At 38.0% G+C, this 27,949-nt stretch overlaps 2 protein-coding genes and 1 pseudogene across 2 annotated transcripts; 2 read left to right on the top strand and 1 right to left on the bottom strand.

The window, feature by feature from the left end:
• Positions 1-841: 841 nt before the first annotated feature.
• LOC133737706 (disease resistance protein RUN1-like) lies at positions 842-6,216 on the top strand (annotated as a pseudogene).
• Positions 6,217-10,686: 4,470 nt separating this feature from the next.
• Positions 10,687-11,386, bottom strand: LOC133741408 (myosin-6-like). Its single transcript, XM_062169314.1, has 4 exons — positions 11,315-11,386; positions 11,131-11,202; positions 10,967-11,037; positions 10,687-10,883 (listed from the first exon to the last, which is right to left on the bottom strand). Exons 2-4 carry the CDS (start codon positions 11,149-11,151, stop codon positions 10,739-10,741), a joined length of 237 nt encoding a protein of 78 aa, XP_062025298.1. The 5' UTR covers positions 11,152-11,202; positions 11,315-11,386; the 3' UTR covers positions 10,687-10,738.
• Positions 11,387-24,235: 12,849 nt separating this feature from the next.
• Positions 24,236-27,442, top strand: LOC133739792 (F-box protein At5g49610-like). The gene is made up of 2 exons (XM_062167598.1): positions 24,236-25,480; positions 27,234-27,442. The coding sequence occupies exons 1-2, from the start codon at positions 24,307-24,309 to the stop codon at positions 27,278-27,280; spliced, it is 1,221 nt and encodes a 406-aa protein (XP_062023582.1). The 5' UTR covers positions 24,236-24,306; the 3' UTR covers positions 27,281-27,442.
• The last annotated feature ends 507 nt before the right edge of the window (positions 27,443-27,949 follow it).

Below are 27,949 nucleotides of genomic sequence, written 5' to 3'. Positions count from 1 at the left end.
TCGACACCCACCTCCACCTCAACTGCAGAGACGGCCAACTCCTCTTGCTACAGGCTTTTTCATCACCTACAGATGGGAGGGAGCCTTTCTCATTGCATCTAGATAACCCTTCGTTAGATGAGCATACCAAGCTTAGAAATCCATTCTTAGCTTACGATAGGACACAAGCTGCTATCTCCAAAAAAAGATCAATAGCTTTAGGTAGTAAGCCTATCAATGTGGTCGGGACTTGTAACGGGCTGGTATGCCTTGTTGCTCATGACTTTACTGTGTTAATTTGGAACCCTAGTATCGAAAGTTCGTGGTTTTGGCCAGGCCTAGTGTTACCTTCATCAGGGATGATAACCCTAGAATAAGTTATGCCTTCGGTATGATTCGTCCACCACTGACTATAAGGTTTTGAGAACTGTGAGTTATGTTCAGGGAGCTCGTTCATGTGAAGTTGAGATTTGGTTATTGGCCCGTGGCTCTTGGAAGAGTCTAACTGCTTCCATTGTTATTCCTGGTGACGACCCCTGTTATCCCAAAGCTTTTCTTCATGACACTCATGCTTTTGGTGAGCTCGACTAATCTGTAACAAACGAGAGAGAGCCTCTCCTACGTTATTTTAAAAGTGGCGTTATAGATCCACTAATACGTGACTTGTTGAAATTGTGCAGCACTACCAAAGTTGCACGAGGATTCCTGTGGTCAATTTTTCCAAGAACTCTTCACTAAAGAGAGGTATTTTAACCTTTCGAAAAAAAGAGAGGCATTTTAAATTAGAAGCATCTATTTTTTGGAGAGTTCTGGGTTGGAATGATGCGCCGGCCGGAATAAACTTTTCTGTATTTTTTTTTTTTTTTGCTGGAGACGTCTGGGCTGCGCTGGGAAGGCAACGGTGGAGTTGCTCAAGTCTTCACCCACCAGATAAATCTATTTCTCTCTCAAAAGTCAAGTCCCTCACCACTTTGCTTCTATTCATTCTTGAACATCGATTGATCAAAAACTGCTATATTCGAAGTCGATCCGATCCCAACTTCAAATTCCAACGAAACCCAGTTAAGCTCCAACTGATTTCTTTCTGATTTTTGCGTTTGTTTTTACAATTTTAATTTGCTTACATATGTTGCTATGTTTCTGTTCTCTGTATATTTCTGCATCTCTGCTCATGATTTATTATTGTAAAAGAGGCACCAGTTTCTAATTGATCATGGATTTATATGCCGAGTTTCTTTTCAAAGTACGGAACAGACAGTATACTTGGCACTCATTAGTTTTAATCATAACTTTTTGGTCAAATAAGATGTATGGAGATGTGACATGGAAGAGTATATGCATTTGCTGCTGCTTCTAATGTCTGACTTTAACTGTCTATCACTCTGTCGAGGGGTTTCAGCTAAAAATTAAGAAAAAGAAGAATTTGTTTAACTGTCTTTCAATGAATCATTCTGACACGAATCGTTTTCTCAATTATGTTTCTTTCTAGTTTACAAAGAGCTAGTGTTTTGTGTGTCTCCGTATTTAGATACCCGAACAACAGAAAGCAAAGGAATAAATATCGACCACAGAAACCAAACCAGCCAATTTTTTTGTTGCTTCGTAGTCAATTACACAAGTCTTGTTAGAATGAATATTTATTTATGTAGTAGGGAAATTATTAATCTTTTCTAGGTTTTATGCAGTAGGGAAGAGAAACCGGGAAACACAAATGCATGATTTTGATCTCCAAGCCTTGAAATAAGTGTTGAAAGCTTCTCAGGTTACTCATATCTTAAGTACTTGGACATTTGCTCTTCTACAAGTAGAAAAAGCAGGTTTCGTTGGAAATGAGCATACAAAGAATCTCTACATCTTTCCCCCATTCAACTCCTCAGTGGAAATATGATGTTTTTCTGAGCTTTAGAGGGGATGACACTCGCAAGGCTTTTACAGACCACTTATACTGTTATACACTGCATTGGAACATCAAGGAATCATAACTTTCAGGGACGATCCTGAACTTCAAAAAGGGGAAGCTATTTCTCCAGCACTTTTTGCTGCAATTGAAGAATCGAGATTTGCTCTCATTGTTATCTCACAATATTATGCATCATCAACATGGTGCTTGGATGAACTAGTGAGATTTCTTGAATGCATGGAAGTAAAAGGAACTGTGCTGCCAATTTTCTATGATGTTGATCCCTCTGATGTACGAAAGCAAACAGGGAGTTTTAAAAGAGCCTTTGCAAATCATGAAGAAAGGTTTACGGATGACAAAGAGAAAGTGCAGAGGTGGAGATCTGCATTAACTGAAGTGGCAAATTTCTCTGGGTGGAATTCAAAGGAATGGTATACATATAAGTTTTTTTTTTCACTTTCCATTGCTTTACAATAGTTAATTTTGCGCTAGCTCTTCATCATGTTATTCACAAATATATAGGCAGATGATACATTCAGCGTCTGAGGCTTTTTAAATGACATTACAAGAATATAAAAGAAATCGATTGCAATGCAGAGACATTTTCATAAACTAAATCTTCATGTCAATAACCTGATGAGTTTAATCTATAATGTGTTGTAGGTATGAATCACAGCTCATTAGAGATATTGTTGAAGTTATATGGAGAAGATTGCAACCTACATCATTCAGTTATGCAGAAAATCTAGTTGGAATTTACTCAAGATTGCAGCCAGTCAATGTCCTTTTAGATGTAGGGGTGGATGACATCCGCTTCATTGGTATATGGGGAATGGGCGAGATTGGTAAGACTACTATGGTAAGAGCGGTGTATGAGAGAATTTCTCGTGAATTTCAATTCAGTTTCCTTCTTACCGATGTTAGAAACTCTGTTGAAAAAAGTGGTCTACTTAATTTACAAAAGCAACTTCTCTCTGGGATTTGGACAAAGAAGGCCACCATATCGGACCTTCATGAAGGAGCCATGATTATAAGGAGGTTGTTAGGTGACAAAAGAGTTCTTCTCGTTCTTGATGATGTGAACCATCCAAGTCATTTAGAATATTTGGCAGGAGAGTTCAGGGAGTAGAGTTCTTATCACAACTAGAAATGAGCATTTGTTGATTGGACATGGAGTGGAGAGAAGATTGAAGGTCAAAGAATTAAATGATGCTGATTCTCTTCAGCTTTTTAGCCGGAAAGCATTCAAAAGAGTTTACCCTGAAGAAGATTTTCTTGATTTGTCTAAATCTGTTATAAATTATGCCAAAGGTCTTCCTTTAGCTCTCGAAGTACTGGGTTCTTTTTTGCATGGAAGGGATCTAAGTGAATGGAACAGTGCACTGAGAAAACTGGGAAGAGTTTGTAACTTGGAAATTTTTGACATACTTAAAATAAGTTACAAGGATCTAGATCCTGAAGAGAAGAAAATATTCCTAGACATTGCATGTTTCTTTAATGGACAGGACAAAGATCGAGTAACAAAAGCACTAACCAGTTGCGATTTCTCTGCAATTATTGGAATAAAAGTCCTCATTGAAAGATCCCTCCTAACTCTTTCAGATGGAAGACTATGGATGCATGATTTGCTCAGAGAAATGGGTAGCGAAATTGTCCGCCTGGAATCTCCTAATGAGCCGGGCAGGTGCAGTAGGTTGTGGCTTCTTGAAGACGTCAAACATGTTTTAACCAAAAATACTGTAAGAAATTTAGTACATGAATAATTTTAACTGTTATTTGCTACTACATTATATGACAAGTCAGTCTACTAAATCTTGTTTTTATGGTATGATAAAATTTGGTTGATAGGGAACTGAAGCAATAGAAGGCATATTTGTGGACTCAACCGAGTTAGGAGTAGATGCGGATGTGACTTCGAAATCATTTTTAATGATGACAAATTGAGATACCTGAAGATCAAGAATAGGAACCTGCCTAAGGGACTTGAATATCTTCCCAATAGTTTACGGATTCTTGATTGGACGAGGTATCCGTTAAAATCTTTGCCATCACATTTCAACCCTCAGAAGCTACTCGAACTAAGCTTGTCTCATAGTTGTATTAAACATTTTCGGATAGGAACAGAGGTAAGACTAATTACTATCTCATTCTTTTATTACTTATAATAATTTCTATCTCATTCTTTTATTACTTATAATAATTTCTGAATATATCATGGAAGCTAATTTTTTTCTATGCTTTTTACTTGACATGCAGCCTTTACACAATTTGAAAACCATTAATCTGAGTCACTCCCTGAATCTTGTCAACACCCCAAACTTTAAAGGTATGCCATATCTTGAGCTTTTGTTTCTAGAAGGTTGTACAAGATTATATGAGGTTGACCCAGGAATTGAAGTGCTTGAAAGACTCTGTATGCTGAACTTGAAAGATTGCAAGAATCTTGTGCATTTTTCAAGCAGTGTATGTGGCTTAAAATCTCTCAAAGTTCTTAATCTTTCTGGTTGCTCAAAGCTTAAAAAAATACCGAATGACATGGGTCATTTAGAGAGTTTGGAGGAGCTTCATGTGAATGGCACTGGCATAAGAGAACTACCTTCCTCTATTGGAATGCTTGAAAGACTTCCTCTGCTGAAAATGGAAGATTGCAAAGATCTGGTGTGTCTTCCGAGCAGTGTAGGTGGCTTAAAATCTGTCAAATATCTCAATATTTCTGGTTGCTCAAAGCTTGACAAATTGCCAGAGGAGTTGGGCCATATAGAGTGTTTGGTACAGGTTGATGTGAGTGGAACTTCTATACGAGAACTACCTTGCTCTATTGGCATGCTTGAAGGACTTGTTTCAATGTCCTTGAGAGATTGCAAATATCTTGTGTGTCTTCCAAGCAGTGTGGGTGGCTTAAAATCTCTAAAAGATCTCAATCTTTCTGGTTGCTCAAAGCTTGACAAATTGCCAGATGAGTTGGGTCATGTTGCCTGTTTGGAGAAGCTTGATGTGAGTGGAAGTGGCATAAGAGAACTGCCCTCCTCTGTTGGTCTTTTGAAAAACCTCAAAGAATTCTCTCTTGCTGGATGTAAAGCAGCGTCACCTAAATCATGGAATATGATGTTCAACCCCTCTCAGTTATTACGAAAAAGAAGTCACATTCCGGCAGGATTGTTGTTGCCTTGTTTGCATTCATTAACCAAACTGGATCTAAGTGATTGCAATTTTTCTGAATTGCCCAGTGATTTTGGATGCTTGTCTTCATTAAGAGAATTAGATCTCAGCAGAAATCAATTCATTAGACTACCCGAGAGCATCGGCCAACTCTCTAGACTTGAAGGACTTGAGTTGAATTGGTGCGGCAAACTTCGAACATTACCAGAGCTTCCATCTGATATATATGTAATCGCTGACAACTGCATTTCATTAGATACATTGGCCAATCAAATGGGACAATGCAATTCGGTGCAAAGAGGATATTTTGTTAACTGTTTCAAAATGGTGGAGAATGAAAGCTGTAAGAGTATAGCACTTCCATTGCTAACACGATGCCTTAAGAGTAAGAGTAAAGCATTTTCTGACCATAAACATTTTGAGTTTGTTGCTCCTGGAAATGAAATTCCAGGGTGGTACAGTCACCAAAGTGTGGGGTCTTCGATAACTGTAAAGCTGTATCCAGGTTGGTTTAGTAACAAGTTTATGGGATTCGCCGCCTCTGTCGTTTTTAGACTCCTCAAACCACTCACGCCTTTGGTTGGGTGGTCCATTAATTGCAAACTGATGGCCAATGGGAAAGACACTCCCAGCTCGGGTATTTTTGGGGAAAAGTATGTTCAACCTGTGTCAGATCACATTTGGTTGTTGTATATGCACCGTGGTGATGGATACTGCTTTAAAAATGAGTGGCAGGATATCTACTATCAGCTTGTATTCTCATTTCAACCCCGCTGCCCGGTTCAACAAATAATGATTGAGGAAATTGTGCAAGTGAAGAAGTGTGGGGTCCGTGTGGTATTTGAGGAAGATGCAGAGGAACTTTGAGAATCATTATTGAAGCAGAGCAATATTGGCATTAATACCAAGCGATGCCTTCAACACTATGATGAAGATGAAGCATCTAGTAGTGCAAGTCAGACTCTTCCAAAAAGAATTGAGCAACTCCCCCTTGACAGCGCAGGACCCAGTGAAACCCCTTGTATTCATGACCAGAACCATGGTTAATGCATTTTTTTTTTCTCTGTGACAAAGAAGGGAAAACTTGATTGTAAAATTATGGTTTATGCCTACTGGTGGTGGCTCGATGAAGCAGCAATATTTAGTTAGTCCAAAATTTTGGAGATGCCCTCATTCGGATGTACATTGTTTGCACTGGATTTTCGGGTTTGGGTTTATGTATATTTTGTAAACAAATGTATAGAAACTTTAGAAACCCATGCTGCAAAAGGCATGCATTTTCTCCATATGTCCATACTTTGCGTTTACTTAAATTGCTTAAAGGGAAAGGCTTCATATGAAGACTAGTTTTGACATTGTAAAAGTCGCACTAGGTTTTCTGGGCATATTCGTATTAATTTTGAGAGAAAATAGATAATTTCATTAACTTATCCATGGCCAGAAGGCACATACATCACAAGCTGCCTCATACCAACAGTTCTAGCTGGCACGAGCTGCCAAGCAAATGACAGGGGACCCTCACTGTAGACAAAGGCGCTCACTTATTACAGTACCTAGCTAAATGCCCAAACCCCAAAACTATCTAAGCTTCTTGTTATAACAACCCTAATCGCCTAGAGACCTCAATTGGTGTACAATTAGAGAAGCTAACTTACATAGCACTAGACTCTAGAAAGCAAATACTAGGCACAGAACAGGATCGGGAAATCAAGAGTTCCCATTGCCCATACCTTATCTCGAGAATCCTCTGTCGTTACCACTCTAGAGGATTTGCTAGAGGCACGAAAGTGCGTAATTCCCTAACAAACGTAGAGAGTACAAACCTAGGGTTCTAGACCAAGGTAAAAAGGAAAAAGAACTAAAAAAACTAAAAGAGCCCAACTAAAGAAGACCCAGCAGATCGGCCCAACATGCCCCGCCCCAATCCTTCGTACAGCAGCCGTACGTGCACAACCGAGCGCCGCCGCCGCCGAACCAGCACCGCCAGAACCACGTCGCACCACTCGAAACATGTCAAAGTCGATCTCAGATGCCGTCAACGGAGCGTCACCACCCACCAAGAGCCCCAAACTGGAAACCCAGCAAACCCGACAAGGGTCACCCGAACAACCAGATCGAAGCCACCAAGAAGAGGACGGCAACACCGCCTGGAAGGAAAGCAGATTGGGATCCCACTGTCTCCCATCCCAATCCATTGCCCACATCACCAGGATCGGAACACCGGCCACTGTATGTGAAAGGGAGTGGGACAGAAAAACCACCGAACCATCTGCCAAGCCTTGAGTAGCCATAGCCCCTAGGACGCTGTCCCAAGCCTTAAACTCATCACCCGTCCGGCAGCGGAACAGACGACAGGAAGGCCAGAGGCCAGTCCAGCCTCCGCGAGCCGCCGGACGAGCGCGATAGAAACAGGGGAAAAAAACCTTCTGTAGTTAGGGCGCGTGTAGCGCGTTGTAATAATATCTTCTGTTAGTTTTTCACTAGTTTAATATTCGTATTAATGGTTACTTGGTAAAACGTTTAATTTCCTGTGGATCCAATCATGCTTGTTGAAGTTCAATATGGTGTTTGGCCTTTTCGTTTCATCGTAGATTTTGCTTGAATAATCCAATGTGTTCCTCACGTGCTTGACCAACTGCCTTGGTTGAAGGACTGGAACAGGGGATTCAGAGACTGATATGATATGATATGATAGAAGAGAAGACCACATTACTGAGATTAGAACTGCAGCATGTTTTTGTATTCTGTTATTCTGATAGATTGTTAAAAGACGATGCAGGAAATATGCGATGCAGGAGAGACAATTGCTTAATTTAATATGTTTAAAGTTGAGTTGTTGACATGTTATAATTATAGCCTTTAGATTTTCAATCCATGGTCGGAATTAAAAATCAAGGATAACTAAACTCCTATTACCTCTCTTGCTGATCCTTTCTCGCTCTAAATGATTTTGGACTCAAATTTCTGATAAAATCTTGTGTCAAATGGGAGTAGTCGATGTCAGATCTCAGAAATTAGAATTACATGGGAATTAGGACTCTTAAGAAGATAGGTTTTAGAACCGGTGTCCCCAAATCTATAAGAGCAAACCCTCTAGCATTAGAAAATTAATCCATGGATGCCCTTCCTGAAGAGATCTTACATGTAATCTTCCTGAGGTTACCCATCAAATCTTTCTTCAAATGTAAAGCAGTGTGCAAGTCATGGAACTCTATAATCTCAACCTCTAGTTTCATCGACACCCACCTCCACCTCAACTGCAGAGACGGCCAACTCCTCTTGCTACAGGTTTTTTCATCACCTACAGATAGGAGCAATGTTTTAAAAGGCTGAGGCGTAGCCAGGAGAGCCTCAGCAAGGCGCTCGCCTTGAGGCGTAAGGCGTAAGCCTTACGTATAAATTTGCTGTATTTACGTACAGAACTAGTCTTATATATAGAACATGTATTGTAACAAAAAAAACATTATAAATTGTCATCCATTCATAATAAGCAAGTACTAAACCCATATGATTCAACAAAATCACCAAACCTATAATAAATCCAAAGATATAAAGTTGAAAGACCAAAGAGCAAGAATAATTATTGAAATCAACTTCATCCTTGGAAATCATCATCCAAATTGAAATATAAAACACAATCTGAAGAAGAACATGACTATAATTGGATGGGGATAGGAAGTTCAACTTCATCCTTGAATCTACAAAACACAATCTGAAGAAGAACATGACTATAATTTGATGAACCATCATATAATCGGCGCATGTGGAATCAACAAAGGACAGAGCAAATTCTTGAAGTTGAACTAATCTCATCAAAAAATCACAAACTAAATCCATCAAATCAATTACTGGTTATTGGGTTGCAGTACACCACTCCTTCATTCTGCTTTCCCTCGATGGTTACCATAAAGGCATAAACACAATTCCACAAAACCAAAGAAACAAGGTATCCAAATTCCAATTCCAATTGCAGATAATAAAGAAACACAAAACCATCAAAGAAAGCAAGGAAAGTTGAGAGAAAAGCAAGATCATACCTTAAACTGTCACTCAATTATGACTCATTTGAGTATTCGATATTTTGATCACTCAATTTTTACTCAGTTAAATAGATGATATTTGTGTAAATATGCAACTTTTTAGAGGGTAATTTTGTCAAAAATCTCATTTTAGTCACATCTCCCAATCAATCCAATTTAAACTTCTCAGTTTTCCATAACTCGTCATATGAAAATATCTTTAATATTGTGATAAAAAAAGTTTTCTTCAACAGAAAAATATCAGAGTGACTAAACTACTAAAGTGAATAATGGAGTTAAAGTTGAGTGACCGAAGTGATATATTTAAAAACTGATAATAGTTTCGCTTGTATTTTAATTTTTTTCATCTTAATTAAATATAGGCGTTGCGTTAAATTTTCATATCACTTCATTAAAAACAAAAAAAAATTAATAAATCTAGCCCACCCCAATCTTGAATCTTGATCTGCACCGATTGGATCATATGCCCTGATGACGGCTAGACTGACTTTCACCGATTGAAGTTTCGCCTATTTCAGATGCACGGTAAAGTGAGACCACATCCAAATATCATTTTCTATTAATTATGTGTTCATCTTCTTTTCTTTTTTTTCCTTTTCTTTTTAACTTCGATATTTGAAATAAGTCAAATAACTTTGAAGTTCCATCACTTCATGTATTAATTATTCCACCATAGATAGGGGATATGTATTATTCGGATTTCATCCAATAATTGAAAAGTTCGGCTAAGCATTTTTATTTAATTAATTAAATTTTAAATTTTGAAATATTAATATTTATTCATTTTTTTCTTACATAATGTGTAAAATACGGAAAAAGGTGAAAAATCAGGTGTAATAAGTAAGGTTCAGAAGTACGAAAAATTTACCATGTTCTTTTTAAAAATATATAATACAGAATTTTTTTTTTAAATTTATGTCAATTGTTATTATTAACCAGCTCCAGCTAAAAAAAAATACGTGTCATTATTTGAAAACTCGGAATGTCATGTGTTCATTGTTTTTTTTTAGAATTGGAATGAACATATATTAAGTTCAAGGGATAGTACAAATGAATATAAGTAGACGCAACCTAGGGCGAATGTTAGGACATAAGCAGTTACTTACTAATTAGGTCTTTGAAAATAAAAGTCCACTCACAGTACCATATAGGTGACCACGCATACGGGTTTCTTCGTCGAGCGGTAACTCGGTATAGCGCCCTGTACACAATTATATTCCGTGAACAACAATTCGACAATTAAATACGCACTACTAAAAAAAATTGCTTTTGCGACGCCTATTTTGCGACGGCAAATTGAGCTTTTGCGACGGCAAAAACTTTTCGCGACGGCAAATTGAGCTTTTTGCGACGGAAAAACAGGCGTTGCAATAGGTGGCGTCACAAAATCCAATTGCTACGGCAATTTTCCGTTGCAAATACTTTTTTGCGACGGTTTTCTCTTGCCGTCGCAAATTTATTGTTTTGCGACGGCCCATTTGCTACGGTGACTTCCGTCGCAATGTGTATTTCAGGATAATCCATGTGGAGGTATTTGCGACGGCAATCATGCCGTCGCAAAAATGAAATTTTTTTATAAAAAAAAAAAATGGTGCTAATTGCACCATATTTTCATTTTTAGAACATGCAAAAATGAAGACTATTATACATGCATCTGAAGTTAAATTACAATATCAAATCCATTATAACTAAACCATTGCGGAATAACTCCCCAAATTTCACAAGGACACAACCTCAACACATACTCCCCAGATTTCACATACTCCCCATTGCTAGATGTACAACATTCACAACGCAGAAGGAGACTGTAAAAGTAAAGCAGGATCAGTATAGTTGAACATTATTTCAGCAGAAGTGATACAATTGCCAAGAAGAAAGAAGTAATTACCTATTAAAGAGTTGCACATTAATATATAAGAAAGTCTGAGTGTAGATCTTCTTGACAAGAATAAGAGGCACCTGGAACCCCCAAACCACAATCAATTTTATGCTTCAAGACGAAGAAAATAATGAGACCAATTAAATACACAGAGTGGCAAAGCAACAGAAAACCTGAGTGTATATTGAACTCATCTTGTATAGATAGCCAGTTGATGAAACTGAAGTTGCAAAGCAACAGAAAACCTGAACACAGCAAAGAACGTATCTAAATATACACATAATAGGATGCAGAGGAGGAGAGGAGGGGGTGGTTTGATACAAATTAAAACCCGAATCAACACAACTAATCCCTCACAGCAAAGACAACATGCAGGACAATCTTTCTCTCCAAACTTTCCACTACATGGCATATATCTTCCACAACATAGATACCTATATAATAAATAGAATCCACTAGCAAGCGCGCCCGCGCTTTGCTGCGGAAACCACTGTTATATGTATGAATCTATATTCCTACCTTAACAATGTATATATTCACCTTATCAATATTATGGTCCTATAATTGTTGTCATGGCATCTCCCTCCTGTTTTTGCTGATTCCCTTCCTGGAAATAAAACAACATATACCAATTGAGTCATCAAACAATGACCATAACACTGTTAAAAAAAAATTTGAAAAATGAAAAATCAAGTCATTAGACAATGTCCTGTACCTCAAGTTTATTACATGAAGGTTATGAATTTTGTGCAACTGTGGCCTCCACCACATAGTGTGATAAATCCAATTCTAAGATGAGTTGCTGAATATAAATACGATACAGAGTAAGTCTTCATTTAGTTAATTGAGTTTTCTATTACATATTTTATCTAGACATATAATTGCTAAATTGATAAAGAATTGGAATTAGTTGGTATTGGATTGAAAAACTGCTTACTCACTGAGCGAATGTTTGTTTATTTGAAAATCTTCAGATTAAAACTAAATTGAATACATAAACCACCGGACATGAAATTGAAGCACAGAAGAAGAAAAATTCTTCAACAAATGAAAGCAATTGCAGCATTCTATCATTGACCCATGATTAGATTCATATATAAATTAATGAAAGATATGAAATTATCGAAGATAAAAACTATACATTGAAGTAATAAGTACACTCAGACCGAAAAAAGAAGTAATAAGTACACAAAAAACAGCAAATGAAATCAAATGTGCAAAGAACTACAGAACGCCGAGAGAAATTGACCCTTGCTATCTTTGAATTTATCGAAACGCAATCATCTCAAATAACAGTTTGTTAACAGTTTGTATCTTATCTCAATATGTTATTCTTCCTCAGGTATGTGTTTTTTATTATAGTTTGGTTAATTTTGAAATAGATCTATTGTATTTGTGCTTGCTGTTATTGGGTATGACTTCTAGTGCTAGCAATTTTCTGTTTTAATTTGTTTAAGACTTAGAAGAATTACAATAATTGTTGCAGAACTTAATACACTTAACTCACCAAGCAATTCAGAGAATTTAACTAAGATTGACAATGCAGTTAGTTGCAGTCATAACTAACAAATGACAGAATACAGCAAGTAACTAAATGGAGGTAGAACAGGAATAGTGTAAAACAAAGAAATGCATAAGGAACTGCGAATGATTCATGAAAGAACAGTGTCTTTTCAAGGGAAATTATGAGTTAAGTACTCATGGAAAGTGGACTTAGGGGATTTCTTTACAATTTGATTAGAATAATAGTACAGGCATGACGGGGAAAAAGAGATTAGAATCATTTCATTGGGGAAGTTCTTCGTAGCTATGAAGTTGAGCATTTTTGTCCATTCATATATAGTATGCTATATCATCAAAATTTCATATACACAGAACCAAAATTTAGGGCAAATCCGGAAAAGCATAGAACCATTCACTCCAGGAACCCAGAACGCAAATAATACAGAGATTACAAAACACATACAATGAAAACCCGGAATCGATCATTTATAGAAGAGAGTCTATACCTTGACAATTTGATTGAGCAGAGCAACCCAGATTTTCGCTTCTTGAATATCCCTTTCTTTTATCTCCCAGATTTTCATTCTTCAACAAATGAAAGCAACTGCAGATGCTTAATCGACACCAGAATCGCATCGATTGCATCTACAACACAACCGAAAATTAGTCAAGACCTGATCGTTTCTGCTAATCGCAAAGTGGAGCTTCGATCTTTGCCGCCTCGCCGATCAAATCAGTCAGCGCCGCCTTAATGTTCATATGCACGTCTTCCCTATCAGTCCTCAATTCGCCTCTGAATCTCCGTAAGCCCTTCATGAATGCTATCCCTATTCTCAACAGTGCTGAATCTCTAATAGTAACCAAATCAAACCCTAGAAATTTAGAAATTGAGAGAATTGAAAATGGAGAAAGTAAAGGACCTGTTTGGGGAGCATTGAGGCGTGGGCCTTGCTGCCCATGATAGGGCTTTGTCGAAGGAGATGGACTCGATGAAGTGCTTGACGACGTCGGTGAAGTGCTCGAATGTGTCGGTGAAGCGCTTGACCGCATCGGTGACGCCCTCCTCGAAGCGGCCGCCCTAGACCTTGGGCTTGGTGGTGGCGCATTGGAGGTCGAGCTTGGGCATGGGTCTGTGAGAGGAGGGTGTGATCGACAGAGGGAAGGGAGTGGTGGACTAGTGGTCAACTGAGGAAGAGAGGGGTGAGAGTGAGGTGGTTTAAAAAAAAAAGTTGGATATTTTTATTTTTGCGACGGTAAGACATAAATGCGTCGCAATTAATAATAAATCTAACTACGGTAAACATCTTCCGTTGCTAATAATAAAAGTTTTTTGCTACGGACAGTTTGCCGTGGCAATTAGTTACCAATTGCGACGGAAATGAATGCCGAAGTAAAAAACCGAAGCAATTGGAATTCTTTTTAGTAGTGACGATCCCAAAATCAATCCTCTTAAATCAACATCTCCATTTCTTCAATTCAACCCAAACTTTACCACCAACACCATTTCATTAATTTGTAAGTTCTCGGGCAGATTCGAGAGAAATCCGACGGTCGGATTCTCATAAATCGATAATCAAAATTCTAAATCTTCGAAAATTAGAAATCGATTCAAAACTACTCCAATCTTCACCAAGCTTCATATATAAGCTCTACAACATTTATAGGATTTAATAGGCTAAAAATTGAAATTAAAAAGCTTCCCTACGCTCCTCCACGCGCGACCTACAGTGGCGGCGCGTGGGATTCACGCGCCACCGGCCACCACCTCCGATGGTCACCAAATTTTGGCAGCAACAACTACTTATCAAGCCCAACATTTATCTCAACTACAACAAATTCCAATTTTACATTGAAGTGCTTGAAATCGGCCGGTGAAAAATTTCCAGAAAATTCAAAACCCTAGAATCGGGTTTTTGCTTGATTCTCCCTCTACACTGCAAATTGATGCATGAAACTTGAGGGGAAAGATAAATGGCCCGAGCCGCTCCCATTGGACTTGATTTGGTGGCCGGAGATAGCCGGAATCGGAAGAATTGCCGGAAAAACTCCAACTGCTACAAAAACTTCAAGTCGTCGATTGACTACCACCGGCGTGTGCAGAGGAAGGAGGCGGTCCTATATTGCCTGGTGGCACGCCGTCAGGTGGCCGGACGGCGGCGAATCGAACGGAAAAAGATGAAACCGGCGGAAATGAGGGAGAGAGAGATCGGGGGAGAATAGAGAGAAAATTTACTGTGGGTTTCCGGAAATGGAAACCTACAGTAGTAACTTTCCATATATATACCCAATTTACTATGAACAGTAATTTCCTTATTTCACTCATAACTTTAGCATACGAACTTCGATTTTTACGTACCACATATGTACGCGCTCGTTTTAACGTCCCCTACAACTTTTATGAAGAACATTTTCTCCAATTTTGACCCAAATAAAGTCAAATTTTAGGGCCACTAAAAGTATCGAAACAAAGTAAAAAGTGAAAGTAATTGTCGTTTACCGTCCAAATGACTAGTAAACTGATAAATTGAGGTACGGGACGAAACACCGGTGAAAAAGGCCGATGACTGGAACTGGCCACTGACGATGTTTTTGGAAGAATTTTCGTGAGTTGAAGTTGAGTCTCTGTCAATTCCTCTCACAATTGAAGAAAATCTTCTTCTCTAAAATTACCAGTACGATCCACATCAAAATTATTGTTTGAAATCTCGATATGTAGCTATCTTCACAGCCAAGCAAAAAAGATGTTGTTTGCATTTTCCAGAACTGATTGAGATCCCAAATGCTTGTATATTCGACCGGGTTGAGAAATTGTTCCTTCGATGCAAGTACTTCAAGAACTAAACTTTTAACAATACTTCACACAAAACACCACTCACAATCAGTCGTGTGATTAATTTTATTCACCGAAGAAAAAAAAAAAAAAAAGTAAAATACATCGCACGTGCCACTCTAACAAACTTTGCCGCCAAAGCTGTGATCGGTTGGTTAGTTTCAATTCTTTAAAACCCCACTCATTTCACAATTTACAAACAGCTCTAATCTGTTTGTTGGTTTCAATTCTTTCCATAGTTCAACTTCATCCTCTGCAAAAATCAAGAATCGGAGCAAAGGTTTTGCAGATTGAAAGTACATTTCTCTGGGTATGTTATCTTTCTTCTATTTTTCTTTCAGAAAAATATATCCTGTCGTTTCTCTTTTTATTCAAGATCTCTGAAAGCAATCTTCATCTCCTGTCAAGAAACTCAGTTTCTCTTGCTTCTATTCTCTAAAAGATGAAGAAAATCGTTTCTCTTCCATATTCTCCCAAGATAAAAATAGCTATTTAATCAAATCTTTCTTCATCAAGAATTCTGTTTTCTTTTTTGTCTGAAACAGACTGAATGATTGATAAAAGTAAGGCTACTGAAGCCAAGAAACTACTTAAAACATTAAAAAACCCAATCACCAGCAACCCAAAACATTAATCTTCCAGCAACCCAAAACCAGGGGAGGAGAAAGGGGAGGGTTTGGTTGTGGTGAGGAGATTGCTTTCAAAATAGTAGCTTTAACTGCATGTTTGTGGCCCTTACAAATTAGATAGTAAGCATTCAGCACTTCCAGCAGACCCGGGGTGTGAGTCGAGAATGTTCATCAACCAGAAGAAACAGACCCAACTGGCTTCCAAACCGTACTAACTCTGTCCAAGAACATAGAAGTAAGAAATGCTCTGTTATTTCTGGTTCGTCATCACATAAGTTACAGAGAGGATATTTGCTTACTGTAATCTTAAACAGGTAGCTATGGAATCAGATATACTGCAGGAGCTAGAAGTTCAAGCACTAAAGGGAGCTCTCACCCTTGAAGTTCTCAGCAAGGCCATGCGGAATTGTGATGTTAGTACTGAGCAGCTAAAACACATTTTCCACACATTTGCAGCACCTCTCCTCATCAAATTTTGGGACAGCAAGTGGGATGCTGATAGTGTGAACATACCCCAGACACAAGCTGATCACCTTCGTCTCACTGAATCAGTTATCCACGTATTTGGTGCAGCAGATGTCTCAAAGCTGCTTTGTAAACAGATGTACGGGCACATGATAACGAATGTAGGCATCAAAAGAGAGTACAAACATTGGTTTTATTGCTGGTTGAGGTTACTTCAGCCTGAAGAAAAGGAGCGCATGGTTACTCAATTGTACATGAATTTGCTTGAGGCTGTGAACAGATGGGGCCAGAATCGAACAAGTGAGGAAACACCGATTGAAGATCTGTTAAATCCCAAGTCTTCTACAATTCCAATCTTGAATTTGGTACGAGCATGGGCTGAGTTCTTCAAGACACCAGTTCAACTGAAAAAGTTGAGTCACCTTTATTCACTCGTATTTTACTACGAAATCCACACCCAACCAACTGACATATAAGCTTTTGAGACATGGCAAGTCATCCATGAGTTGGTAACTGAGTCACAGAAAATTTATCAGGTTAGTGATATTGAGAACAGAGTCTGAGAAAGACAAGGAGAATTGAGATAGGAAAAACATATGAATGTAATGTGAGATCTTTCATGAGCAGATATCTGAAATTCATGTTCAGGTCTTATATTTTTGCACAGATTACTAGTATCATTTATTTGCTTCTTCCTTTTTTTTTTTTTTTTTTTTTTTTATCTATGCTTAATGGTGCAATTTGTGTTCAGCAATGGTAGATTAGCTATTATACATAAAGTATAAGAGTCTAATGGGCCAAATTTTATCATCCTCTTTTCCATTTATAAATTTTTCCTGTTTTTAGATGATTAGTACTATAGAGACAAAGTGCTCTGAGAGGATGTATTCTTCTTGAGAAAAATAAACCTTAAAAATCAAGCTCCTAACTCAGCCATATGCTATCAATCTCCCAGCTAACTCCTTCAAATCAACAAGTTCTTCATAAACTACATTCATTTCAAGAATCATAATACATCATACCACAACAAAAGCCATCATGAGCTACAGTTACAGTCTCCTGGCCTCCTTTCTCTTAAACAGTAAATATTGTTGTGAATCAATGAGAATGGGACGTCGAAAGCACAAATAAGCACAGCATACCAAGAGAGCACACAGAGAGATAAGAAGACAAGAACACAGATTTACGTTGGTTCAGCAAAACTTTTCTCTACGTCCACTGGGCATAAAAAGTCTTCCCCTACGTGTATAATGAGTACAGTCATATCAAGCCTTTAACCGACTAGATGAACAACCAAAAATGAGCAAAGAGGGACTCTGTCTTCTCTTCCTATCCCTCTCTTCTTTGCCCTCACTCACTCTCTAACTCCTAGAATGGAATACATTGTGCTTCTGTCTCTGTGATACCTGTTGTATTCTCTCGCTCTCACTCCTGGAGCGATATTCACTCACCCTTATAGGGGTTGAAATCCCTGGTACCTATCCGTCACTCTAAACCTTGACTGGTATTCCATCACTCCAATACTCCATTCATCAGTACAAATCCAAAATCTACTGGGTAAACACTTCTTGTACTCTAAGACAATAATTGTAATTGCCATGGGAATAACCAATGGGCTGGAAACCCAACAAATACGACATGTTAAATATGAATATGGATCACATACACATATACACAGAAGATGTTTAAACAAGAAATCTGCTTGATCATATTCAAATCAAGCCAAGGTATTTAACAAACAAATCTTAAATTAAAAGAACCATCCCAGAATAAAACATGTCTATGTGAAACCTAATGTGGGAAGTTCCATCATTGCCCTAATTAAGCAGACAAAAAGACCCAAAGACAATCATGTAAGGGAACAACTCAAGACTCGGAGTGGGCCAAGATCTTTATTTATAAAAATAAGTGGAAGAGTACCTGGAGGGAAAACATCAGAGCAACAGAAGGATAAGGAAGAACGATAATGCCTTCGTGTCTGATCGTAAGAAATATACAATCAAGCATGCAGTTGAATCTTGTGCGTCCACCCCCCAAAATTGGGTCACCATTCCCTCACTTGACATTTACTTCATCAGGATCAAGCTCCAACTCCTCTGCAACAATATAGACGTTGAGATGCAAGTGCCTAAAGTAAACAAATAAATAGTATTAGCCAAAAAAAAAAAAAAAAAAAAAGCAAAGAAAAAGGAAGACCTTCAAACTAACCTAAACTCATTATGAAGGTTGTAAAAATCATTAACAATGCAATGGCTTCAAGTAAATTGATATCATCAATCTTGTTAGGAGCTGAATTTTTGTACTAGACCTATGGCCATGATGGAGGGATTCATGCCAACACCTGCAAAACAAGCATAAAAATGAGTAGCAAGCATCAGCTGCAATGTACATTCATAACAACAGCCTCTTGTCACATTTAATATAATGAAAAATGCAACATGCGAAACTGTGAAGAATTGGTAAATTCGTAAAACTCAGTGAACCCTCTCTCAACTTATGACCCTGTGGTTAAGAATTTCTGGGTCCACATTTTAACTATGGAAGTATGTTAGTGGATACATGGATTACAATTTCATCTTCAAAGTTACCAGATGCAATTGCTTCAGGACATTGATTTCACCTCTTAATGAAATTAGTCATATGAAATTTTCTTCTTTCTGGCCAATTACTAATCTTGTGACTCTAATCTCTAAGTTTTTTAGTATTCTTCAATGTTGTATACTGACAATATCAGCCCAATGCTTTTCTACTATTAAAACTATAAAGCTCAGGAGTATTCATAGGGTTTAGTTCAAAGTGTGAGGCACATCACAAACAGTGACGAGTTTCAATGCTCTGGAATACTATAGAACTCCCGCAAGTTCCCTGAATGAATTTGATGGACTAATGCTTTCAACTACCACCAAAATATGTTTTCAAGTAAGTTGAAAGCTCTCAGATGGACTGGCAAATGCTAGCTAGATTCCACTGCATATGATAGACTTCACCATCCATCACTGCTAAACTTAACTGTTGAGGCCTAATTTCTTAACTGTGACACTCAGAATGGCACTGTAAAATTGGCAAGGCCAAGCTGTCTCTTGCAAAGTCATAAAGTTGGGTTGGAATTAGATACAGTCAAAGACAGGTTTGAACTGATGGGCTTCATTACAACTTTTCTAAACAAATACACAATCTTTGCCGCCTTCTTTACTCCCTCCTAAATTTTTTTGTGCAAGCTCAACCTACTTCTCTGTCAGACAAGTCATCATCCACCCCCCCTTCCCCTTCCTTCTCTCTCTCTCAAAAAAAAAAAAAAAAAAAAAAAAAAAAAAACACACACACACGTTTTTAGCTATATGGTATACAGGATTAATCCATTGCCCTAAAGATCTTACTTGCTCTCGATGTATCCAATGTGTTAGAAGTAAGGGAAAGCAATGGTCAATGTTGGCTGCTGCCTACAACATCTATAGCTTTGCATATACCTAAGCAGTTTCTTTGAGATTCTCATCGCATGTTTAATGCCTTCATGTATGCGTAGGTGAAGTTGGCCAAGTGTTACCACAGACTAAGCTTAAATGCATTGTCTGGTCTTTGGTTGTAAGGTGCCTATATTAGGCCAGCCTATGTTGTATGTTTTAATAATCTGAATATTAAAAATAAGATAAAAGAGGAATGATATTCTTCCTCTCACAATTTAAAATAATGATTCTAAGGAATTGGGGTGAAATGAAAGGCTGTTACTGGATATGGTTTCCATGGTACACAGACTCGTATGGACACCACAATGGGGAATTCCCATGTTATATAGATTGCAAAATGTAACATGTACTACGATATCCATATCTAAACAACAACATGAAGGATCTTGAGGCTGAGAGAAGATGAGAACCATATTTGATATATGACACAATTCAACCAAATCGGCACAAGGGGTCCATTACAAATTACTCAACTTTACGTGTTAGGCCAAGAAGAAGAAAAAGGAGAAGAAGAAGAATTGTATTCATCAGAACATTTTAAAGAGTTACAACTGGATATTATTAAAGGTGGGCCCTCACCAAGATGGAGACTCATACTCCAACAACAAAATATCACCAGAGTCATAGGAAACGTGGTGACAGGACAAGTTACACGAATGGAACATAAACACAAGACGCTAGATTGAATTGCTTAACTACCCCTTGCCATCTTCAATTAGTGAAATGAAAGCAATAACATGTGATTCATCTTACCGTCCTAGAGAAAATACAATTTCTATTTGTGCTAAGAGAATCATACATTGGCATGAGAACTAGGGAAGGAAGATTTGTGCTTTCTGAAAATCTCAAGTGGTATTTGTTTCGCACCAAGGCCTTCATCAAGAAAGAAAAAAACAATCAATATTATATTTTACATGATGAATTAGCCCCTCATCCAACTAGGGACAGTTTGATCAGATTAGAACCAACAAGAAGCAAAATTATTTGCCAACAGATCATCATCCCCATGCCATGCAGCAACATTTAGCAATCAACCTGTTATAGTGATTCAAAACATATATGATATAGCATCTCCGTGTGCGTGAGAGAGAGAGAGAGAGAGTTTTGAATTGGTTTTATGGTGCCTGTGTTTCTACCTAAGCTACCTGGAAACTTGACCACTATTATAAGAGCACAAGGAGTAATAGGAAATATAAATGAACATGCTCACTTGGAATACAAATTAATTACTGGCATATCGAACCACAGAGCAGAGAGCTGAAATTAACAAAAGAAACATATATCTTAAATGGAGATAAACTTACAGCAGCAGCAGCAGCAGCAGCAAGAAAAAGCTCCCTTGAACATTAAATTAAATTCAGAACCCAGATTTATATGTCCTCCTTAGCCACCATAGAACTCGAACAATCTGGAACTGAGGGGCTCACCAAGACCCAAATTACTCAACTATGCCAATAGTCGCCGCCATAGAGGCCTCGACCTCTCGCCAGTGAGGAAGTTAAGTGCGCCAGGTTATTGTTTCGGCGTTGAATGGCGTGGAAGGGGATGCTCCAGGTTATTTGTTTCGACATTGAGTAGCAACGATGCACGGCTCTAGTGGTGACGCCAAGATTAATGAATTATAGCTCATGCTCATGATGAGATCTCGTGTAGACTTGGTAAAGGCATGTTTGTGGTTGAGACCCAACCCAAACTCGTCTATTGTGTTGCATTTATTTCCTATATTGAAAGTCAAGTTACTGGTGGCGATTAAGATAATAGCCTTCTCTCCGGCCCAAATTATCTTTGTGCAAAAAGAAAAAAAAGACCGCCTCTTCTTTCATTTATTTGGTACAAAATTCATTAAAAATAAAAACAAAGCTAAAAATGGAAGCCTAAAACTACTTAAAAAAAAAAAAAAAAAAAAAAATTTATTACTATCTTGAAATTTTTAAGGGTTAAATACTGTTTACTCCCTGAGGGTATAATAGACATTTTACGGCAAAAAAACTACCACGTCAGTTTTTTAACGGAATTTTTGGGCGGAGAGTAACGGAATGGATCTATTGGTCCAAAATTGAGAGATGAGGGAGTAAACGTGTGAAATTAAAAAGGGAGGGACTGAACTGTTTTTTCCCTGAAAGTTCAGGGAGTAAACAATATTTAACCCAATTTTTAATCATATGAGTTCGTGATGGATAGGGATGACATTAAAACCCACGGGTACGGGTACTCGCGGGTAATTTTTCCTTTTGGGTATTTGTTAACGGGTAATACCCATGGTTTATGGGTATAGGTAATTAAAAATACCCGTATAAAAATGGGTGGGGTATGGGTATACCCGTGGGTACCCAAATTTTACCCAAATACCCATATAAAATTGTAAACCACACCCAAATATTTTTTTTTTTAATTGAGAACTATTATTTTTCAACCAACATATGGGGCATTTTTATAATTTTCTTATTCCAAAAAAAAAAAAAAAAAACAGAAAACCTATACGGGGTGTTCCGATGACTTTGTGTGGTCTCGGATGAGGATCTAATCGTTGGATCATCGTATAATTGTGAAAAGATGGTTCAAAAGGCGATCCATAAGGATCCGACCGTTGGATCTTCGTATAATTTTGAGAGGATGATCCTAAGGGCGATCCGTGAGGATTCGACAGTTGGATCATCGTATAATTGTGAAAAGACGATTTAAAAGGCGATCCGTGAGGATCTGACTGTTGGATTATCGTATAATTGTGAAAAGATGGTTCAAAAGGCGATCCATGAGGATCCAACCATTGGATTTTCGTATAATTTTGAGAGGATGATCTTAAGGGTGATCTGTGAGGATCCGACCGTTGGATCATCGTATAATTGTGAAGAGACGATTCAAAAGGCGATCCGTGAGGATCCAACCGTTTGATCATCGTATAATTGTGAAAAAACGATTCAAAAGGCGATCCGTGAGGATGATTCAAAAAACGATTCTGACTTTGGAATTGCTGACCCGAAAATGTATATTAGCCGTTTTTTATTTTACTTTTTTTATGAAAAAAAGTTTCATTTTATCTCCCTAACTTTACATCCTAAATTCACTTACATCTATGCACTTATATAAGTTCTAATTTAATCCCAGGGTTATCCATGTACTTAACACTTTCAATCAATCTTATCCAATAAAAACTAAAGCGGCTTCTCTCTAGCCGAATCTCTCTTCTCGTTAAATCCTAGCCGGCTTTCGATTTTCCAATCGCTGCTCGTCCAACGATGGTCGACATCACTGCCGACTTTAGTCGCGTTGTTGTTGTCTTTCTGCTGTTGGACGGATGGTTTCCTAATGCCTGGATCTCAGAATGGCTTGGTTTCAAGGTTTTCACGCTGGGCGCTGGTTCTTTGGTTCGATGCTCCTACAGTGAGGAAGTTAAGTGCGCCAGGTTATTGTTTCGGCGTTGAGTGTCGTGGGAAGGGATGCTCCAAGTTATTTGTTTCGACATTGGGTAGCAACGATGCACGGCTCTAGTGGTGACGCCAAGATTAATGAATTATAGCTCATGCTCATGATGAGATCTCGTGTAGACTTGGTAAAGTTTTTAAAACCCTGAAAAATTTGGAGCAGACTTGGTAAAGGCATGCTTGTGGTTGAGCCCCAACCCAAACTCGATCCATTTGCTAGCAGTTCTTTATTAGTAGGTAACCGAGTTAAAGCATATGACCATACTCATCAAGATCAGTGAGTCCACTGGCATGTGTACTGCAGTTGAGCAAAAAATCTGGGGTTTCTTGAGATACGTCACATGGTAATCCAAAGTGGTGTTGTGGTCTACCACCCCCGCTCATCTATTGTGTTGCATTTATTTCCTATATTGAAAGTCAGGTTACTGGTGGCGATTCAACATGACCTTGGTAAGAGAATAGCCTTCTCTCCGGCCCAAACTGTCTTTGGGGAAAAAGAAAAAAAGACCGCCTCTTCTTTCATTTATTTGGTACAAAATTCATTAAAAATAAAAATAAAGCTAAAAATGGAAGCCTAAAACTCCTATACTACTTAAAAGAAAAAAAAAAGTTTACCATCTTGAAAGTTAAACTGAAAATCATGTCAGTTCGTGATGGACATGTTTCATTACCAACACTCTTACGGTTATCAATTTAATCATTATAGTCCAATTCACTAATTTTGACAAATAAGTATTGACGTGACTCAAATAAGACCCATATGTTTTTTTTTTTTTTTTTTGATGATGTAGCGTTGACTTAAAATGCCTATTATCTCGATGCATTTTAAATTTCAGACAAAAAAAAAAAAAACTTCAGACAAAAATAAAAATGAACCAACACGTGACAAATGTGTAGCGGGTCCTGCCATTGACAAAAATATTGATCCGATAGTATGAGTGAAAAAAAGAAAAAGAAAAAAGAAGTAGCATGAGTGATGACTGACGAGTGAAGAAGGAAGGAGCTCCGGAATTGCAAAGCCTCCAATTTCCCAACAATGGAGGCGTCAGAAGAGAAGAAGAAGAAGACGAAGACGAAGACGAAGACGAAGGCCCTGTTCGAAGTCCCACACCCGTTGGAGCAAGCCGACATCCTAATCAATATCCTCTCGAGAGTGCCCACGAAAAAGATCTTCCAATTCAGGTGTGTTTCTCCATTTTGGCATAGGGTTTTGACCCATCCACGGTTCGCCACTTGTTTGAAGTCGAATCGCTTTATTTTGATGCACAATGCCAGTGCCATAGACCCTAATGCTGATAGATGGTCAGGTTTGCTTTGCATTGAGACTGACTCTTACAATCCCACTTCGCCTTCAGATATTGTGTTTAGACTGCCCTTCGATTTGCCCACCCGTGCAGCAGAAATCAGTGGCTCCTGCAATGGACTCCTTTGCCTGTTCGGAAGGTTTACTGATAAGCTCTTTTATGTGTTCAATCCCCTAACAGGAGAGTATGTATGTCTGCCACAACCCCCTAAAAGGCTTCCCAATGTATTTTTCTATGGCTTTGGGTGTGCTTCAGCCTCAAAGGTGTATAAGATAGTGATCGCTATACCTCAACCGAATGAGGAATTGGAAGTTTTGGTCCATACAGTTGGGACTGATGAGTGGAGAAATGTAGCTACTGCATCAATGCTGCTCCCTACCCTTGAGGAAGGAGATGGCTGCTTTGGAACATGTGAGAATGGGACTATCTACTGGTTAGGAAGTAATGGTGTATTGTGGGGTTTCGATGTTGAGGGAGAGACCGATAGAGTCTTGGGACTTCCTACCCTATCTGATATTATAAAAGAAGGAGATGTGGACTGTGTTGTGAATCTTGGACTACTTAAGCAGTCTCTTTGTCTAATTGTTGGCATTAGGGGTTCTGATTCTAGAGTTAATGTCTTTTTGAAGAAGAATTATGTGGTGAATGAGATAAATCAGTTCCTCTGGAAACACAAGTTTGTTATGCATGCTGCTGAGATTGATAATGCTACAGTACCATTATTGGTTAGTAAGAAAAGGCAGATGTTGATGTTTCATGAAGGTCGTTTAGCTGCTTTTACTCATGGGAGGAAAGGACTTACAAAAATTGTTCTTGGCAACATGAAGACTTCAGCCAATGCAGCATTCGTGCATTATCCGAGTTTTGCCTCCCTTGCTGATGATATCTACGGATTAAATCCCTCAGGTAATATAGTTCACATTCTTTCCCCTAATTTAGTTTATAAATCAGTGATTTACATGGGTATCTGGAAATTATATGCACAGAAAGGCTTACTCTCTGCTCTGGTTATTGTTTATTCTATTAATGAACCTTATCTCTCTGATGCAAACATGTTAATCCTTTGTAATGGTGATGTCTTGGATAAACCGTAGAGATATTCCACTTGTGTTCTTCATCAAATGGACAATTTTGTGATTTGAGGGTTGAGCTTTTCTTGGGCAGTTTAATCTCTTTTTCCTTTTACTTTTACTTTTTTTATTAATCCATTTCATGTTTAGTTGCAGCTTCACAGAAAAAGTGGGAAATCATTACGCATTGATCTTGATTAGTAATGAATGCAGCAGGAAAGTAAGATTGAAAAATTATTAATACTATAACAGAGCAACAGTAGACCATTGAGCAAAAAAATGATTCTGTAGAATGAAGTTTATCTTAGTGTTCAAGTATATCGCATTTGTAAAGTCTGCAATGCGTGATTTGACGAGAGTGCTTGGAAACTAAGTTGGTGTCGAGTACTGTTCGGAACTTCATTGCAGCAAAGCGTGTTTTGCTAGATGCAAAAGCTTTTCTAGTCCTAGACTTGCTTGGCGTGGTAAGATGATGTTTGACTTGCAAGAGCAGCCCATGTTAACTTGGGGGGACTGTGGGTTCCAGGCTCTGTAAATGTCCTTAAAGTCTCTAAGCACATGCTTGACACGTTTTTCCTTGGTGGTTGCCTAAGCTGCCAAGTGTCAGCGGAATGTCTAATAGAACACTGGTATGCAACTAGGAAGGTTTAGAGTGGCTCCAAATAAATAAGTTGGGCATGCTGTGACCCTTTGAGTTGCCAACAAGTTATTATAACATTCTTGTTGCTTCATTCTCCATGAATATCAGTTGACTTAATGATGAATTGCACAGCTCCATTGCAATGAATTTATGGCAGAAATTGTTTGATAAGGTGTCTGTGTGGAAATCTTTTGGGTAGTCTGGTTGGAATGGAAAAGGAGGATCTTTGAGGGAGCTATGGGTGAGGAGTTAAATCGCTTGTAGAATGAAGTTTGACATTTGGCTTTGGTTCTAATGTTGGTTTTGTCAGAGTTTAGAGATTAGATCTTTCACGCTTCGGTTCTAATTAGATTGCAATGCTGCTGTGTTTTAGCTTACTCATAACTCTTTGTTTATCATCACTTTTCTTCTGTCTCAATTCTCTTTTAGGTTGTTAGAGGCTTTAGTGGATGAGTTGTCACATTTCTTGTAATCTTCTTCTCTCTTTATGAAGATTATTTTTATTTTTTTATCATAAAAGAGAAATAGTGATTGCTGATTTGCTGTTAGTTTAGATGATATGATATCAACTGTCTTTTTTTTATGTGGTGCTAAATTTACTTTTGGATTCTAACCTTATCACAATTTATTTAGACCAAAAAAAAAAAACCTCAGCACATTTTATGCGTCTTTTGTTGGAAATCTTGGTGATAGATGTGTTGTACAGAATTTGCAGTTTTATTTTGTAAATTGAAACTGGAGCTTTACTCTGCAACTTTTCTTTGGACTGTTTAATGACTATCAATATATATCTGCTGCACAGCATATGAGATGTGAAATCCCTTGTTCCTTGATTAGTAATGATTGCAGTTAGAGATATCTGTCAAGTTGATAATGCCTTATCTCGAGTTTGCTCTGCTTATTTTTTGAGGTGTATAATCTTTGATTATCATTTGGTTGTGTTTCTCAGTTGTCAAAATTACTAAAAAGCTGGAGTACCCAGCTCGATCAATGTAAGGATTGACTTAAGAATGCAGCTGACAAGGACCATAATGTTTCTGCAATGAGATGTTTGCTAGAAAGGAGGATGTTGAGCTCAAGTTTTGTAGTTTCCTATTTTGAGGCATTCGTTATAAAGTTTAGTTGTCTTTTATTTTCACATGTTTCAGCTATTTTAACACCCAACTGTGTCTCAGTTGTTTGATTCAGGTTGATTGAATTTTAAATCAGCAGATGCATCTTCTTCTTATGTTTTTTCCCGCAGATGTTTTGTTCCTTGGTGAAATATATTACGTTCCTTTTCTTTTGATATGCCTCTGTGCACTTCATCTAAAATCATAATGGTCATGAAGCCCAATACTGGGTGTAACTTATCCCAGCTATGCCTGACCCCTAGACTTTGGGACACCTTACGAAGCCCAAGTCCAAACCTGATCGAAATATATTGAAGAATCCCAATATAAAATTGTAATGAAAGTTTATTAGGAGTATTTTTTTTTTCTTTTGATATGCTTCTGTGCACTTTTTTAATGAACCAAATGAAAAAGGAAGTTTCTATTTTTATCTCTTAAATTGTTATTTATACTTTCACTGAATATTTTTTCTCAATACTTTCCAATTTTATCCTTTCTTTTCAATTTAGACCTTCTTTCTTTTCAATTTGCACCAATCGTTTCTACCTTCGGC

This window comes from Rosa rugosa, chromosome 3 (genome assembly GCF_958449725.1).
Source record: "Rosa rugosa chromosome 3, drRosRugo1.1, whole genome shotgun sequence".
In the NCBI taxonomy this organism is placed as follows: Eukaryota; Viridiplantae; Streptophyta; class Magnoliopsida; order Rosales; family Rosaceae; genus Rosa; species Rosa rugosa.
Note: the sequence above shows the minus strand (reverse complement) of the source record. Positions and strands in the feature narration are given on the sequence as shown.